General features: G+C 48.5%; 1 protein-coding gene across 1 annotated transcript in view; it reads left to right on the top strand.

Moving 5' to 3' along the window:
- LRRC75A (leucine rich repeat containing 75A) overlaps positions 1-16,623 on the top strand; it is a 57,989-nt gene that overhangs the window by 27,230 nt on the left and 14,136 nt on the right. The window contains exon 3 of the mRNA XM_014255132.2: positions 12,851-12,963. Within this exon, the coding sequence (XP_014110607.1) occupies positions 12,851-12,963 (113 nt within the window). The remainder of the gene's footprint in view (positions 1-12,850; positions 12,964-16,623) is intronic.

Raw genomic sequence — 16,623 nt, 5'->3', positions numbered from 1 at the left:
CCTTCCCTAAAGCTTTCGTGTGAGAGCTGAAGCTGAGCTGAGTGCCTGGGAAATGGGGAGGGGAATTGCACTCTGCAGGGGTTTTAAGCATGAAATCTAAAAGGGAATAATGGCAAGGTCTGGATGGGCTGTGATGGGAACTCACTACTGGGAACTAACTGGGTTTTATGTGAAATGGGACCTGAGCCCTGCCTGATCCTCCTGTGTGCAAACCCTGTGGGGTGCAAGGAAGCCGCTGGTCCTTGTCCTTCCCAGCCTGAGGAATGTGCTTCCAGCATCCCCATTTCCATAGGAGATTGGAAATGTGACCAGATAATCACACTCTCATCATAAAGTCATTAAGGCTGGAAAAGATTTCAGGTCATCAAGTCCGACCATTAACCAGCCCAGCATGGCCAAGGTGACTTTTATCAAACTTTTCATCTTTTTGATGCTTTTTTGGGTTGCTCAAGCCCAAAATCTCAGTGCCAGCTGGCAGAATTGCCAGGCTTCCTTTTTGCTCAGCTCCCACAATAACAGGACAACCTTTCCCAACCATCTGCAAAGCCCTGGAAACGCTGCAGAGTGGATTTTTATCAGCCTGGAGATGGATTTTTGCAGTGCTTCCCAAATGTCAGGTGCCACATCATGCAGCAAGAGATGTGCTCAGCTTCCCCTCTCTCTTCCCCAAGAGCATCTTGGTGACACCAGCTGTGGGTGATGGGCATCATCAGATGGACTGGAAGATTAAATTATTACAAAAAAGGATTAAAAAATGAACCAGGAGCTGGAAAAGATATTTTAGTTACCTGTGGGTGAGGCTGGAGTTCCCCAGTTTAGCTTTCAGTCTTTCCTCAGGACCTCTTCACCCACAGCCTCCCCAAGTGTCCCCAAGGGAAGGGACAGATGAAGAACCAGCCACCTCATTAAACAGTAACAACACATTTTATTGATGTTTTCTGCTGGTAATTGGCATTTGAGTTCAGCTCACTTGGGTTTTAATCAGAATATCATTTCCCTCAAAGGAAGGGAGGAGATTGATTCCCTGCTCCTGGCAGGAGGGTGATTTATTCACCTGAGAAGATCGTGGTGGGGACCTGGCCTGGGGGATGGCTGGAGGGGAGAGCTGGCACTTGGCTGGGGGTTTTGAGATCTATTTCTAGCCCAACTCACAGCTGTGGGAATACCAAGCAGGAAAATGTTCTGCTGGAAATGTGGGTTGGCAGAAATGAGTGGCTCAATATGGAAACTTTGAGGACTTTTGTAAGGAGGGTTTTCCTCTCTGTTAATAAACTTCTGCTGAGGGGTGAGGAATTGATTGTGGCCACATCTGAACGGGTTCAGGCAGCAAAGGCTGCTCACCACCTGCCCAGGGGGCTGAGAGGACTTGGAATAAATATTATGACCCAATCTGAGCAGTTTTGGGGCTACAATCAACCTGTGTTTCAACCCTGGCCCCTGAAGGCTGGCAGTGCCCAGGGTACCTTTGGATTCTGCTACTCCCCTGCGGCATCTGGGGAAGGGATGGAGCTGGTGCCACGTCTGGAGGCTCTACCCCCAATCCTGCTTTTGCCTCGTGCTGTGGGCTTGAAGAAAAACCCAAAAATCCCCCAGATTTCAGCTTCTTTGCTGAGTACCACGGTCAGGCTTTGCACGGGGGTTCAGAGGTGCTGAACTTTGCAGGATGAGCTGAAAGCACTGAGGATAAACCCCTGGGACTTTTAGCAGCCCTGTCCTTGCTGCTCCCTCCAGCCCTGAATGAGGAGTAAAGCTCCCCATCAGCATTTCACAGCGGGGAGAAGCAATGCCTGCATTTGGGAAGGGCTGTGCACTCAAAACACCTCTGGGGCTTGGAAGCACTCCTGTTTCTAGGGCTAATCCTGGAATTTGAAGAGTTCCTGGCATTCAGCCTGTCTGCAGCATCACAGCTGCTTTTCCAGGCTATCTCTTGGAGCAAGGAGAAGTTTGTCCCTTTGCTGCTGAGCTCCAAGCTTGCCTTGGCTTGCTCCCAGCACGGTCACCTTGCTGGGACAGCCCTGCATCCTTTGGTTTGGCTGTGCCACAGGGCAGAGGTGCTTTCCCCCAGATTTGGGGTGGCTCTGGACTTTGTGGGTCTTCTGAACCCCCTCTTGGTTCTGCCCACAAGCAGAACATGCCCTCCTTTCCCTGGGAAGCACCAGGGGACAGCTCCTTCCAGAGGGGAGGCAGCCACTCAGTCTCTATCTAAAAAAAAGGGAAAAATAAAGAAAGAAATAAAAGCAAAGAGCTGCGTTTTTGTAAATAGGGAAGGTGCCAGGAGGCTTTCCAGTGATTGCTCTTCCTCGATGGCAGGGACTGGGATTCCTGGCCAAAGTCCAGCAAGTGATTAGCTCTCAGTTTGGAGTATTTGGGGATTTGGGTAAGAGCTTTATCCCACCCTTCCCATCTTCAAAGAGTTTTGCAGTCGTTGGGTAGTTTGCTAAATCCTCCCGATTTCTCTGTCACTTTCCTTTTCCTCCTTGCCATCCATCCTCCCAGGAAATCCCCAGCACATCTCCTGTGTCTGCATCCATAGTTCCACATCTGCTTGGAGCACTTGGAAGGGCCCCCACTCCCTCCAGCCTTGCTGCATCCCTGAGCTGTTGTTGGGAGAGATTGGATACACTCGACTGCTGCTTCCTCACCTCTTTTTCCCTTAAAAAAATTGGGAAAATCCCCAGTTCTGCTGTGCCTGTGAGGGCCCCACGGTGGGTAATGAGCTGGAGATGAGCGCTGTGCCCTTTCCCTGGGATTCACATTTGCAGGGAATAACAGGGACTGGATTTGAGGGGGGGGGTCCTGCTGCCCCTCCACAGGCTCCCAGGGCTGAGAACCCCCAGGGAATGACAGAAATATCCCAGGGACACTCCTGCAGCGACGAAGGGCTGGGCTGGGCTCTGCTTCCCGTGGGATCCCATGTGGAGCAGCTGATCCAGGCTGGGAAAGTCTCTCCGTGATGTCCTGAATGTGGGACATAAATAACCCAATAATCCACGTCTGGTTTCACCCTGAGAGCAGAGCGGGGACAGAGGAGGGTGAGTGGTGCGTGCTGGGCTGAGACCTGCGGCTCCAAGGGGGATTTTCCCTGAGAAATGCCGATTTTCCTCTGAAATTCATCCTCCCTGTAGGTGTTGAGGGGGAAGGCAGTGCCATCGAGTGCCATCATCCCCTGAGCACCCTGATTCCAGCAGCAGCAAAAAAAAAAACCTCATCTGTTTTTCTCTTGGCTGTTGTGCACAAGCTGCATTGATTAACCTGTTGTTTGCTGGGATATTTCCAGAGTAATGAGGAAATCCCTCCTGGATTTTTGGCTGCTCCCTTTGTTTCATGGCAGCTGCAGCAGTAGGATACAGATGGATTTAGCATTAAAATGCTGCTCCAGTGACCTTTCCAGTGGCATCGAAGTGGCCTTCTCATAAGGGCTTTGTTTGTAGCACTCAAGTGGGTCCAATTTATCAGGAGTGGGGATGCTCCAAGGCCTCCTCCCCACACCTCAGGCAGGTTTTGAAGGCCTCACAGCACCAGGAAACCCAGCACACACCTCCCTGCCATTCCCCACGCTGCTCCCATTCCTCCTTCTCCATGGAAGCTGAGCTGGGTACCCTCCAGCAGCTCTCAGGAAAGAATTTTATATTCTTGATTTTATTTTATTTTTTTCAACTTCCCTTTATCTTCCATGTTCCCCTCAGGGCCATCTATCACATCGGATTTTATTGCCTTCTCTAATTGCTTCTCTGAAGTCCAAGTGCAGTATTACTCCAGGATCCTCTGGAACGACTTCCTGAGCTGCTGCAATCCCGTTCATCTCCTACTTCTGCCTCTCTTGATAAGCCCTATTGTACATTGCTTTTCATTTTGGTGTGTCAACACCGAGCCTGAAGCTTTGCACTTTGGCCTTTCAGCAAATCAGATTGGGGGGGAAATGTGCAAAATTGGGTTCCATTTCTTCCCTTTGTTCCCACAGATTTTACTTTTCAGCGTTCTGCCACTGCTGCAGCTTCATCAGCTCCTAATTTGGGCTAATTCAGAGGTTAATTGCTGCGTCCTTGGTGCTCTGTGGTTGTCCTAAATGAGCACTCAGTGCTGCTGGGGTGCCCATGGGTTTGTGGTGGCAGAGCTGGAATTTTTAAGAGTTGAACAGGAACAAATCCTCTCCTGAGAGCCAAAGACTGAACCTGGCTGGTGCTCAGGGGGAGGTGATCACCCACCCCATCTCTGCAGCCAGGACATGGTGGGGAGCTGTGACAATCCCATTCATCTGGGGTTTCCAGCTTTGGAAGATTTGCCTGGAATCAGAGGATTTTGGGGTTTTTTTTGAATCATGAAGTTGAAACAAGTGCCATGCTCAGTGTTGGGTTAATTTGAGGAAAGCCAAGGGGTGAATGTGACCTTCTGGAGATGGGCCAGGCAGGTCCCTTCAGGTGACAGCCTGGCTGTCCCTGCAGGCCCCTCCTGCCCACAAGTGGAGCCCACTCCCATTTTGCACCAGTTGCTGCCTTTCCCCCTCATTGAGTTTTATGCTGCTGTCAAGCAGGACTCCACAAAATGTTAATTTTGCCCTGGCACGGAGCCCCTGCCATCTGCTCCAGGACACCTTCAGCTGCCAGAGTGTCAGGCTGCTCCAAAAAGGTGCTGAAGGGCCAGAAGTGCTGCTCAAGGTCTGTATTCTCACCCTGCTTTGCAGCTAATTACAGCCACAACCTTTATTAATTATTCATTTAATTATTCTTATGTAAAAGCATTTTTAGTTTGTTGTGCAGTCCTTATCTGCAGACCTGGGTTTGGAATTCCTCTGGATGGTTTTGTAGCTGAGTTTGGGGTTTGCCAGGTAATGGGTTGGGTTTTCTGATCACCATCTCCAAGATGCTCCTTCCTCTGCAAACAGGTTGCTGCTGGATGGGAAATTTTGTGGGGTTTCTAATTAGGTTTTGTCAAAGTCTAATTTTTGCTTGATAGAAGATTGGTTCTCCTCCTTAAAAAAAAAAAAAAAAAAAAAAAGCCCCTTTTCTTTGGCTTTTATTTATGCTACTTCAGATTTTACCTCTTTTTCCTCTTTTACCTTTTTTAAGAGGGAATTTTTTGTGGTAAAACCTCTATCCAAGCAAACCAGAAGGAACGGAGTGAGGTTTGAATATCATTCCTTATCCAAACAGTATCTGGAGCTGTTTGCTGGGTTTGCATTGTTTCTGTGCAGCTTTTATGTCTTTCATTTTTGTTTCTGTGCATCTTTTAACGTTCTCTCAGCAGGATTTCCCACAAACCATCAGGATTTCCTAATATTTGGGGTAGTTTGAGATGAAAATCCCCCCCCAAAATTGGTGATGTAGGATCTGATTTCATGCTGGGCTCTGACTGTGTGTAAGCCCAGTGGCACCACAGAGATCACTGCAAAATATGACCAAAAAATCCCCCCTCATTCTTATTAAAATGGTCTTTATTAAATTGCTTTAGTTCCTCCTCTAATTTGAATTAAACCAGACAGGATTTATTTTCAAAAGGATTTTCTGCTCTGTACTATGGGGTGGGTCAAATTGATCAGCTCTAAAGGCACGTTGTCACTTTATTTGGAATTTATTTTGGGGATCTATCACTCTACTATGCCAACATCTGCTTCCCTTTGGGCATCATTCCTCATCCTCCACACTCCAGATCCACTTCCCAGAGGAGCCTGAAATGAGGGAAGGGGAATTGCAGCACCCTCGTGGTGATATTTTAAGGACACCTCCCTGGAGAGCTCTTCCAGGGGGATTTTTCATGCCTTGCCCAAGGAACTCGGCCGTGCAGGAGGAGGGATTTAGGATTTGGGATTTGAGATTTGGGATTTGGGATTTGGGGTGGATCCTTCCCTGCACACCTGGATGGGGTTGTAGGTAGGAACAGTCACCAATCCCTGTGTTCACCTCCTGGCTCTTGGGATGCTTTGGGGGAGTGGTGGATTTAAATCTTCTCCTACCTCCTGGTCTCATAGGATTTGCTGGAGAAAACTCCATTAGGACTTCCAAACGGGAATCTGGGACTGGCTGCAGCACAGATGTCTGCAAGCAACAATAGGCTGAGCTCAGCCCCACGCTCTGAAAGCAGAGGGGGGAGGGACAAAAAGAAGAAGAAAGGGAAGGGAAAAAGCAAAGCAGAAAATCATTAGATGACTTCAGCCCCTCTTGACAACATCAAAAAGGAAGAGTTGTAAATTTGGATCCCATTAAACGCCGGGGGGAGCAGCAAAAGCCGTTTTGGGGCCGCAGCTGCAGGTTTGGGGTGGGCAGAGCTGTGTCCTGGGTTTGTGGGGCTGATCCTCTGTGCACTGGTGGACACGGCTTTCACTCCCTGACTCCCTGAGATCCCTGCAGTGTTTGGGGTCTCCATTCCCACTTTAGGGATCTCACAGGGTGTGAATTCCTCACTCGTGGGGCCATTTTCACTCCCTTTTTACTGTCATCCTTTCCAAACCAAGGTCTGTCCCTACCCCAGCTGGAGTCCCTGGAGATTTGCTCCCTTTGCCTCCTGCTAATTTGGGATAATTGATTGGATACACATTAAAGCCATTGAGGATTTTCTCCCCTGGGGCTTCCCAGGGCATGTCTCACTGTTTTATGCCTTTGTTTAACTGGATAATAATTCCATTTATCATTGTGAACACGGAGGTTTTTGTCTTTCAACAGTTTGAGGTTTTTTGCTTAATAATCCAGACTATTATCCTATTGTCCTAGCTGTTCATCCAAGACAAAAAAAAACCCCAAGGAGGAGGATTTGGAAGGAAATCTCTCATTCTCTTTATTTTTCAGGTGTGAAATAGGTCATGTCTTAGGTTCATTGTCTGCTGAACTGTGTGGAAAGCCAAAATCTTGGCTGAGGAATCTCCACACCAAGTATTTCCTGTGCAGGGAATGGTGTTCCCAGGATAAGTGTGGCCTGTGCCTGGACAGAGCTTCTCGTGCCTCACAGCTGCAAATCCTGCAACATCCAGAAAGGGATGTGGCAAGTGTGAAAAGTCTTCCAAAAGAACCACAAAAGGAGAAAAAAAAACGAGCTTCATTTTTAAGGGATTCGGGAAGGTCAGGGAGTTCTCTTGTGTTAAGGTTTGCAGGACAGCATTTAAAAAAAAAAAAAAATTGATTGTGAGTGACAGAAATGTGGGAGCTGTGTAATAAAGCAAAAAAAAAGAAAAAAAAAGAAAAAATAATAATAAAAAAAAGAAATCCTGTTGCTTCCTCGTAGTCCCCAGACAATGGCTAATTGTTCTAATTTGGGTCGCTCCCCTGCTGTGCTGCAGCAGGAATTCTTCACCCGAGCTCTTTAATCATTAATGTTGGCCTCTTTTCCACGGTGCTTGGCCCCGGTGCAGTCCCCCAGGGCTCTGCCCATCCCCAGGGATTCTGCTGCTGGAGGAGCAGAATGTTTTTTAATGAAAACAAATTAATTTCTTGTAACATCTTTATCACCAGGCTTTGTGTCGTCCTCCTCTGAGCTCTCTCCTTTTGCAGCAGCCCTGAAATCCAGTCTGGGGATCCAAATCTTGCCCATGTGGTGATACAGGGAGGGCAGGCAGTGACTCCAGGGTTATTTATATTATTATTTATTTATATATTAATATATTTATTTTTATATTAATATATATGTTATATATAATATATATTATATATAAAATATGTTATATACTTTATAATATAATGTGTAATATATTATATGTTATATATTAATATATAAAGATATATTTATTGTTTATTTATATTATCATTATAACCACAGCCCTGCTCATCCCAGGGTTGTTTTCCCATGGTGAAATTCCTCCGCTTCCAATGAGCCCAGCAGAAAAGCCAGGAACATGCCCAGGGGTGGTGAAAGGTGCTGTGCAGGTGCTGGGTAATGCTTCAGCCACGGGATCAGGGCTCCCTGCAGGTTTGGCAGGACACAAATCCCAACTCCCAACCTGCTCCCTTTTATCCATTATCATTTATTTTTGACTAACTCCTATTTCTTCACCCAGAGCAGCAGGAGCCTGGTGGTCCCCAGCACATGCCCATCCTTGATGGGCACAGACAGGGCTTGGCTGGTACCTCCTTTCCTTGTTTTCCTGCTGAACAAATCCCCTTGGAGCAGGGCTGCCTGTGGATTGCACAGTGCCATGAATCCCCTTCCCAGCTGAAATCTGTTAAGGGATTCAAATCCTGTCAATCTCCAGAGGGCTGGAGCAGAGCAGGGATGATGGGGAAAGAGGCCCTTTCCAGGGGAATCCTGTGCTTCCAGCCCTCCCTGCATCCCTCCTGTGCTCCACAGCTCATCCGAAGGCCAGGAATTGTGCTGGGCCTCTGCCAGCTTGACACGATCCAGTGGAAGTCGAGGCATTGCCCAGAAACTGCTCCCCTGAGCTGAGTCTTGCAAAGCTGGGCTTTGTGAGCTCCCTGAGTCATCCCAAGGCTGGAGCTGCTCTGCAGGGCACGACTTCTCCCACAGCTTTCCAGCATGGATGGAAGGGAAGAGGGTGCTGGCAGCATTCCTGCTCCTTCCAGGAGCTGATTTTGATGCCTTTTTGGGCTACCTAAAAACAGAGGCCAGACAGAATTAAAGGGATAAAAAGAAGTTTATTTGTATTTATTGAAGGGCCTTCAGGGACATTTTAGGCAGGTGAAGCCCTCCAGGGCCTACACCCAAAATGGATCACAGTTTTCACACTTTTATAAGTTTGTTCCATTTGCACATTGGGGTTAATCCTACAATTCCAGCTGCAGGTAATGAAGTCATTTATCCCCAGTTTGCTGCCACAACTCCCTTTTGTTTCCATCTCTGGGGCCTGAGGCAGTGAGGTGTCCTTGATTACCAGGCCTGAGAGGAATTGCTGTGTCTGCCCAAAGTGGGGAGCAGCAGCTGACAGCGTGTGTGGAGCTCAGAGCTGTGCACTAAACAACTGCAGAATTACAAATGGATGGAAAATATAAAAGCTAAAATCTTAAAGGATCAATTTAGGTGCTGCCCTCAGCATTTTTGCTGTGTGTGACCCAGGATTCCCTGCAGGAGCTGTAGCGGTGGAAGATCATGGCAGTGGGAGAAAATCCATGGATATTCCCAGATGTGTGGCTGACGGATCTGTAGGAGCTCAGCTGACGGCTCCTCACCAGCATTTATTGGCTGGTTGGGAGCTCAGTGCTCAGAAAAAGGGCACATCCCAGCCTTTTTCCTGTCAGCAGCATCAGCTGGGAAGGCTGGACTCCGTGTGTGTGTGCGTGTGTGTGTGTGGTCTGTCCCATCTGCCCAGCCCTGCAATGCAGTTTTCCTCCCAGAGTTTGAAAAACAGATAAAAAACCACACATTCCCAGCCCCTGCATGATGTTAGAGGGGCCACATCTTGTGTGATGCCTTTCCTGTGTGTTATTTCAGGAGCATCTGCTGCTGGGACTGGGCTCTGGTGGTGAGAAAATGCAATTTTTGTACTTGGTTGTTGTCCTTTCCATGGAAAGGGCACTCAGGGTTTCCCAAAGCCTGGCACTGTGGGATTCAGGCTCTGCAGGTGGAGGTTTCCCTGCTCTCTGACCACAAAAAAATCAGTTTTATATTGACCTTCCATGAGTGATGCAGGCTGATGGAGATGTGGCAGAAAGAGCTTTTGGCGTAGATTTTGATGCTGTGGGAAGCAGCTCACCCCTGGAAGCAGCAGGATCTGCCCAGAGGGGTTTGTGGCTTTTTTTTCATCATTCCTGAGAGTGCTGATGGTGCAGGGCAGAGGGCTGGGTGGGGAGCAGGGATGTTATCCCAAGGCAGAGGGAGCATCCCACAGGAATACTTGGCATCATCGCTCCTCTGGGAGAATCCACTCTCCCCATTCCCCAGCGAGGTTCAAACCTTGCCAGCACGAGCTGGGCTGGTTTTTAAGCTGATTTTTAAGCTGATTCCCTTTCCAAACAAGCTCTTGGGCTCAGTCCCACCAGGGTGTGTGTCAGCTCCAATTATTTCCTGATAGACTTGGATCAGGAACAGGGAAAAGCTTTTGTTTGGAGCCCTTGGCACAGCACCAGCAAAGTCCCTTCTCCTGCACGCGAGTTTTGGGCCTGCTCTGGAGAGGAATTGCAGAGGTTTGGGTAAAAACCAAAAAAATGGGGGTTCCTGAAGCACAGAGTTTGCATCTCATCCATGGGAATGAGATGTGCAGAAGGAAGACTCCCATCCTGTGGGATGAAATGGGAATTTTATTTATCCCAGTGCTAATCTGCAGAGTTGATGTATTGATACAGGAATCGTGTGCTCTAAATCTTATATTAAACTCCCCAAAATAGAAGTATCTCGGGACCCGCAGGGCTTGAGGGTTGAGCTTGTGAGGAAAAAGGGCTGAAAGGGTCAGGATGGCCACAGAAGGATGAGCTAGATGTGGCTGCTGATGTGGAGAAAGGATTAAAATATTCCTTGTCCTGCTCCTCCTCTTTCCTCAGAGCCCTCAGAGGGCTGCACCATGGATGGGCTGAGCTCCTTTGGGCTGAATTCCCCAGGAATTGGTTTGATGGGAAGTTTAGGCCTGAGCATCCCCACAGCCATCTGGAGGTCTGGGAACTGCTTGAGGGGAAAAAAAACCCCTCTCATTGGGAAGGCAAGATAGTCATGGCACATCTGAACCAGCAAAAAAATTGTTTTGTTTTTCACTTTCTCAGCTTCTTCTCCACATTCTGGTTGTGAATCATTTCACTTCCCCAACAGTTCAGCTGGGATAACGCTGGAGACAGCTTGAATTTTCTCCTCCAGGGTTATTTTGGAGGCAATTTGCAGCACAAAATGCCAGCACCGTGTCCTTCCCCCTCACGATTTTAGCACTTTGTTTCCTTTTCACCACCAGTTTTTGCAGGGAAGGCTCGGAGCTGGAAACCCCCACTCATCCCTGAGGGTGGACTCTGCTATTTCAGGGCCTGCTGCAGTGCTTAAAAATAAAAAAGCCGATGAAATGAAAGCTGCTGGCACCTGGCAGCTTAAAAAATAATATATAGGGAGGTGTTAAAATCTGTGGTGTTTTCTTCTCACGTTGGGGCTGGTGCTTCCACAGGCAGGAAGGTGTTGCTGGCAGTGTTGCCTTCCCAAAATGTTTTGAGGCTCTGATTAAGAAATTGCCTGCTTTTCCAGGCTTTCCAGTGGGAAATGTGATGTAAAAATCTTGTCTTTCTTAATTTTCTCAGTGTTAATTCCACAGGCTGAACCTCTCAGGGCTCATCCAGGCCCGGGGCTGGTTCTTGCCACAGGGAGAGGAGCTGTGGGAATGCCTGAGGAATGAAAATTGTGGGATTAAAACCCTGATTTTGAGTTCAGCATGGTGGTGAATAAAGTGTTGAAAACTAGGGGTTTAAATGTGCTCCTATAAACCCAGATTTCCTGGGAATCAGAGGCTCAGGTGGGAAGTGGTGCCTGATTCCCGGGGTTTTCCATACCCCGTGTCCTGCTGGGATCCCTGAATCTGGAATTTCTACCTGAAATCCCCTGGCACTGCCTGCCCTCAGTGCACTCAGAGCTGGGTATAATTCCACCACCCTGGAATTATGAGGGAAAAATCAGCTGGAAAATCAGTTGTGATTAGTGGGAATCACCATGTGGGTACCTGGATATGTCTGGGAATAAACCCTCCCCAATTTATGTCAAGGCTTCATCCTTAGATTGGAATCAAAACCCGCAAATCCTGACTGATATTTCTGCCCCAGCCACCTGCAGAGATGTCCTGGGTTTGTGGTTGTTTGTGGTTTGTTGGTTTTTTTTTACCCTGGGAAAACCTGCTGTAATTGTTTCCCTGTACACCCCCAAGTGATTTGTCAAAATCCCAGTTGCTCCCTGGTAATTCAATATTTATGATGTCTTTATAAGGCCGGTCCCGCTCCGCTAATGCGGAGGTGGGGGGAATAAATTGCATAAATTTCATAAATTAGGCTGCAAAACCTGAGCTCTGAGGGAGGATGTGAAGGCAGCAATAATTGGCTGTCCAGGAAGAAGAGATGCAGCACCTTCCTCAGCATTCCTGCCTGGATTTTCCCAGAAAATCCTGAGCCATCCCTGTGGCTGAACAGCCCACGCCGACTGCTTGTTGTAGGGTTTTCTCTTTAATTCCTCTCTCTTCCCTAATGATGCAGCAGTGTAAACCAGGCAGCCAAATTGTGGTGCTGCACATCTTGGATCTTTTTTATCATTATTGATCTTTCAGTCAGGTTCATCTCAGTCTGTGACCTTTCAGAGAGCAGGAGAGGCACTTCAGGGTGGGTGGTTTAAATTATGTGTATGAAAATCCTGAAACAGGATTGAGCAGTCTGGATACTGAGGATTGGATTTTATTTTATTTTTAGGACCCAAAATTTCTAGACTCAAATCCTTAGAAACTTTCAGAGTTCAAGTTTTCTGAGCCAGTATCCCTTGGGGTGGAAATTTGAGTCAAAATGGAGAAGATGCTGCGCTTCTTTGTGTTTTTATTTTCCCTAACAATTAAATGTTGTTGGAGTCTTCCCAAGACTCCATCAGCTCACAAAGCCTCTGGGAAGCAGTTTTTGGTGGTAATGAATGGGTAATTTAACCAAATTTAATCAATCTCTGCCAAATTTTACTGCTGGAAGCTGTTTCATGGTGTCAAATGGTAATGGTGGAATAATAACAATGTAGTAACAATAATAGCAACAAAATAATAATAACAATGATTATAATGATAATAATAATAATAATAATAATAATAATAATACTCCTGCAGAATCTTAGCAATCAGAGAAGTTTTTCCCCCTTTCCAGGCAGTTTTGAACGTGGTCCCTTAAGGCTTCCCAGCTGGAGCCACTCTGAGCTTGGGGCATCCCGTGGGTGTGATGGCATCACTGCAGAGCCCTCAGCCAGTGTCCTTCCCATGTTTTTGCAGGAAGGGGACTCCCTGGGAGCCATGGAGAAGCTCTGCAGGCAGCTCACCTACCACCTGAGCCCCCACTCGCAGTGGAGACGCCAGGGCATCATGAAGAGGAAGCCGCAGTCCTGGTGAGTCCCTGCTGGGTCACTGTCCCCAAGCTGGCCTTGCCACCCCTCAGGGCCACCACGGGGCTGGGGACGGTGGGAATTGAGGTTTTCCATGATGGTTTTGGTAAATGTGGGAGCTGCCTGCTGCTCCCTGCAGCGACAGGAGGAACAAATCCACCAGGATGAAGGGGCCAGAGCTCAGAGCTGGGAGGGAGCTGGGGTGCCCCAGCTTGTCACAACCTCCAGAGTCCTCCTTCCTCTCCAATCTCACCAGCATTTCCCCCATTTCTGGTTCCTTCGTGCTCCCCTAGAAGCGTTTTCCTCTATTTCCATCTTCCTTTCCCTGCTGCAGAGGAGAGCAGCACTTCAGTGCCTGGGGAGGAGGAATGGTCTGGAAAGCCTAAGCCATCCATCCTCCAAACATCCTTTGTCTCCCAAACTGCACCAAGAGCTCCTAATTTCCTGGTAATTAATGTACGGGCACCGTGCACACCGTGGCTTGCAGCTTACACAGAAGGAATTTTGTTGTTAAAAACAGGGGAAAAATAACCCAAATCCTCTCCTCACCCCCATTCCCATCTGGTGCCATCCTGGATCCACAGAGCTGAGAAACCTGTGGTTGAGGCTGATGGGAATAGAAAGGGCTGCTCGTTTTCCTGATGTTGGGCATTATATATTTATTATTTTTGCTTAAGGAAGCGAGAAATAGAAACAAAGCCGCAGTCTGGGAGAGTCAGGATTTGTATCCAGGTGCTGGCTCGTGGTCCGAGGAGAGTTTTGGTGGTAATGGAGCTGTAGTGGGAATTAATCCAATGGAAAAAACTGGGATAGGTAAGGAGAGGGGAGGAACGCGGCCGCAGGAGGAAAAAAAGACACAAGGAAATAAAGGATTGAGCAGCCAGATAGGATTAGGAGCACATCTCCCAGGGATATGGCTCATCATCCTTACAAAGTGCTGTCCTGGGAGACCAGAACGCAGAGAAATGCACTTCATTAGCAGCGTTACCCGCATTTTTGGTGGCTTTTAAGGTGTGTTGATGGGTAAAATTTTCAGTTTCCAATAAAGCAGCAGAAACTGGGGAGTGTTGGAGCTCCCAGGCTGTGCCCCGCGGGCACACGCAGCTCTAATGACCCAGCAGCTCATTACCGCCGGGTTTGCTCTTAATTAGAATAGGAAATGCTCACCCCTTAGCACCCCATCATAGGGCATTGTTCAAGTCACAGCGATGCTGCATCGCCGAGCTCTTTAGAGCCCCAAAACCACACGAAATCCTTGGAAATGAACACATTTCGAGCCCTGCTTTGTGTCCCTCTGTCTCTGTCCTTAACCCCCAGCCCGGGATGAGCAGTGGTGTGAGCACAGCCCCGAGCCCGAGATTTGCAAGGCTTTATCTGCAGCCTTTCCCTGGAGCAGCCGGGAAATAGCTGAGGTTTTCCAGGGCTTTAGGAGCAGGGATGAGGTTTTGGGATGAGGTTTTGGCTGTCAGCGAGCCCTGACCACATGGAAGTGACCTCAGGGTGGGACTCTGGCTGCTGGTTCTGCCCCAGCCAGGCTTTGGAGAGTGGGATTTTCCTGGATTTCTGGTTGAGATGCTCTTTTAGGAGGTGGCTGTGAGTTGAACCCTTTGCTGGAATGTCTAAATGCCATAAAATAGAGATTTTATAGACAGCATCCTGCTCTGCGCTGGGGTTTCCAAGTGCCCTGTGCAGCTCCCAAGGGAACCATGGGCTCCCATTCCCAGGTGTTGGCATTGCCCTGGCTTGGGCAATGCCAGCTGTTGCAGGAGCTCCCCAACATCACAGATCCACCCTTTTCTCTGTGTGTGTTGCAAGGAAAATCCCTTTCCTTCATCCCACAGCCACCATGCCGATTGCAGGTGAGAGGGAGGAGGAGGAGGATGGAGACAGAGGATGGAGCTGATTTTTTGGCCAGGCAGAGGGGGAGGCTGTGCTTCCCAATCCCAACTCCTCCCAGGCTGGGTGTGCTCCCTAAATCCAGGCAGACATTCCCAGCCCTGGCACCGCAGCACCTAAAGTTCTGCCAAATGCCCTTATTTTTTTGGCACGTTATAAATCTGTCTGGCTCTCCCTCGCTGTCTCTGCGCCTCCCTCGGAATACATTAAACATCCAGGGATGAGAATCAGGGAAAGCCAACAGCAGCAGGATGAAGCCAGCCTGCTAAATTCATTTCCCTGCGCCTGGCTCTGCCTGGGGACACGATTCCATCCCACGGTTGGACCAGCGAGTGTGGAATTAGCTCCTGGAATCTCCCTGCTCCTGGAATCTCCCTGCTCCTGCTGCTGCCAAGCGCTCGCTGTCAGCATCACAAAGGCCAAAAACCGGGAATCAAAGCTCCCGCAATTGCTGTGGAGCAGGGGCTGGGAGGGAGGAGGTGTTTCCCGGGGGAAACCATCCCGTGGGGATATCCCGGTCCTTTCCCGGTTGTGGTAGCAATGAGCCAGGAATGCAGCAGGGAGGATGATGGGGCAGTGGGCACCAGCTGAAGGAATATCAAATATTCACGTTGTAACTCCAAATTTACATCACATAGACCCTTTTTTTTTATTCTGCACACATTTCCTTTAATACCCCTGCACAAAACAGGGGTACCATTTAGGGTGAAGCAGCTCACTTTAAATAGAATTAAATGGGGTCAATCTGGACCTAAATTTGTGGGGTTTTTTATCTCTGCTGCTGTTCTGCAATAAGCAGAGAAACCCCCAAAATGAAGCCTGAGCCTCATACTGGGGGTGTCCTCACCAGGCTGAGCCAACATGGCACTTTCTTCACTTTCTAACCCCAATTTTTGTTTCACGGCTCCCAGCCCTCACTCCTGCAAATCCCCCAGTGCTGGCACCTGGAAAGAGCCAGGAGCTGATCCTTTTCTCACTTCTCCTGGGTTTGCCAGGTGGTTTTCCTTAGCTCCAGCCCACTCTTGTCTTTGCCGCTTGTCCTTTCTGCTGGTGACACCTGGGACTCGGCCTGAACTCCTTTCATCCTCTGAAATCATTAGAAATCACCTTGAAAATAGCAGGAAAATTAGTAATTTGGGACAGCTTTTGGAAGTGTGGAGGCTCTGTGAGGCTGTGGCAGATTGAATCCCGGGTTACCTGAGGGTTGGATGTTCTCCATGGCATTTGGCGTTCAGGTGCAGAGAGCTGTTAGAACAGAAGGTGTTTGGATATGGTGTTAGTGATAAATTTACAGAGGTTGAGCAGCCTTATTTTGAATGCAGGAATGATCTTTTAGCATCCCACTCCTGATTTCATTTGGGGCACAAAACATTTCTGTCCTGCAGGAATGCTGGGCTTTCATGTTGGCAGTGCCTGCTTGCATTGCTTTACAAAGGAAAAAATCAATTAAAAATGAGTTTTCATGGTGGGAGAAGCCCTTTGGAAAACAGAAAGGGAACGTTTGTGGCTGGAAATCCTCCTCTGCTGTGGCAGCTGGTGGGCGAGCAAGAGAAGTTGGAGCTCCTGCAACAAATGGTCCCTTCAGAGCTTCCAGCACAAATCCAGGCAGTGGGAGGAGGCTGGAGCAGGACTGTGCAGGGTCTCAGATTAAAATCCCTTTTCTCTGTGTGTGTGTGTGTGTGTGTGTGTGTGTGTGCTGGAGCTGCTGCAGGAACAGGGAATGTGGGAGCTGGAGTCTTTGGGAAGTGTGTGGGGGTGATCCCTTCT

Source organism: Pseudopodoces humilis, chromosome 23 (genome assembly GCF_049639895.1).
Source record: "Pseudopodoces humilis isolate 2021_Gansu_Grassland_sample_001 chromosome 23, ASM4963989v1, whole genome shotgun sequence".
NCBI classification, from domain to species: Eukaryota; Metazoa; Chordata; class Aves; order Passeriformes; family Paridae; genus Pseudopodoces; species Pseudopodoces humilis.
Note: the sequence above shows the minus strand (reverse complement) of the source record. Positions and strands in the feature narration are given on the sequence as shown.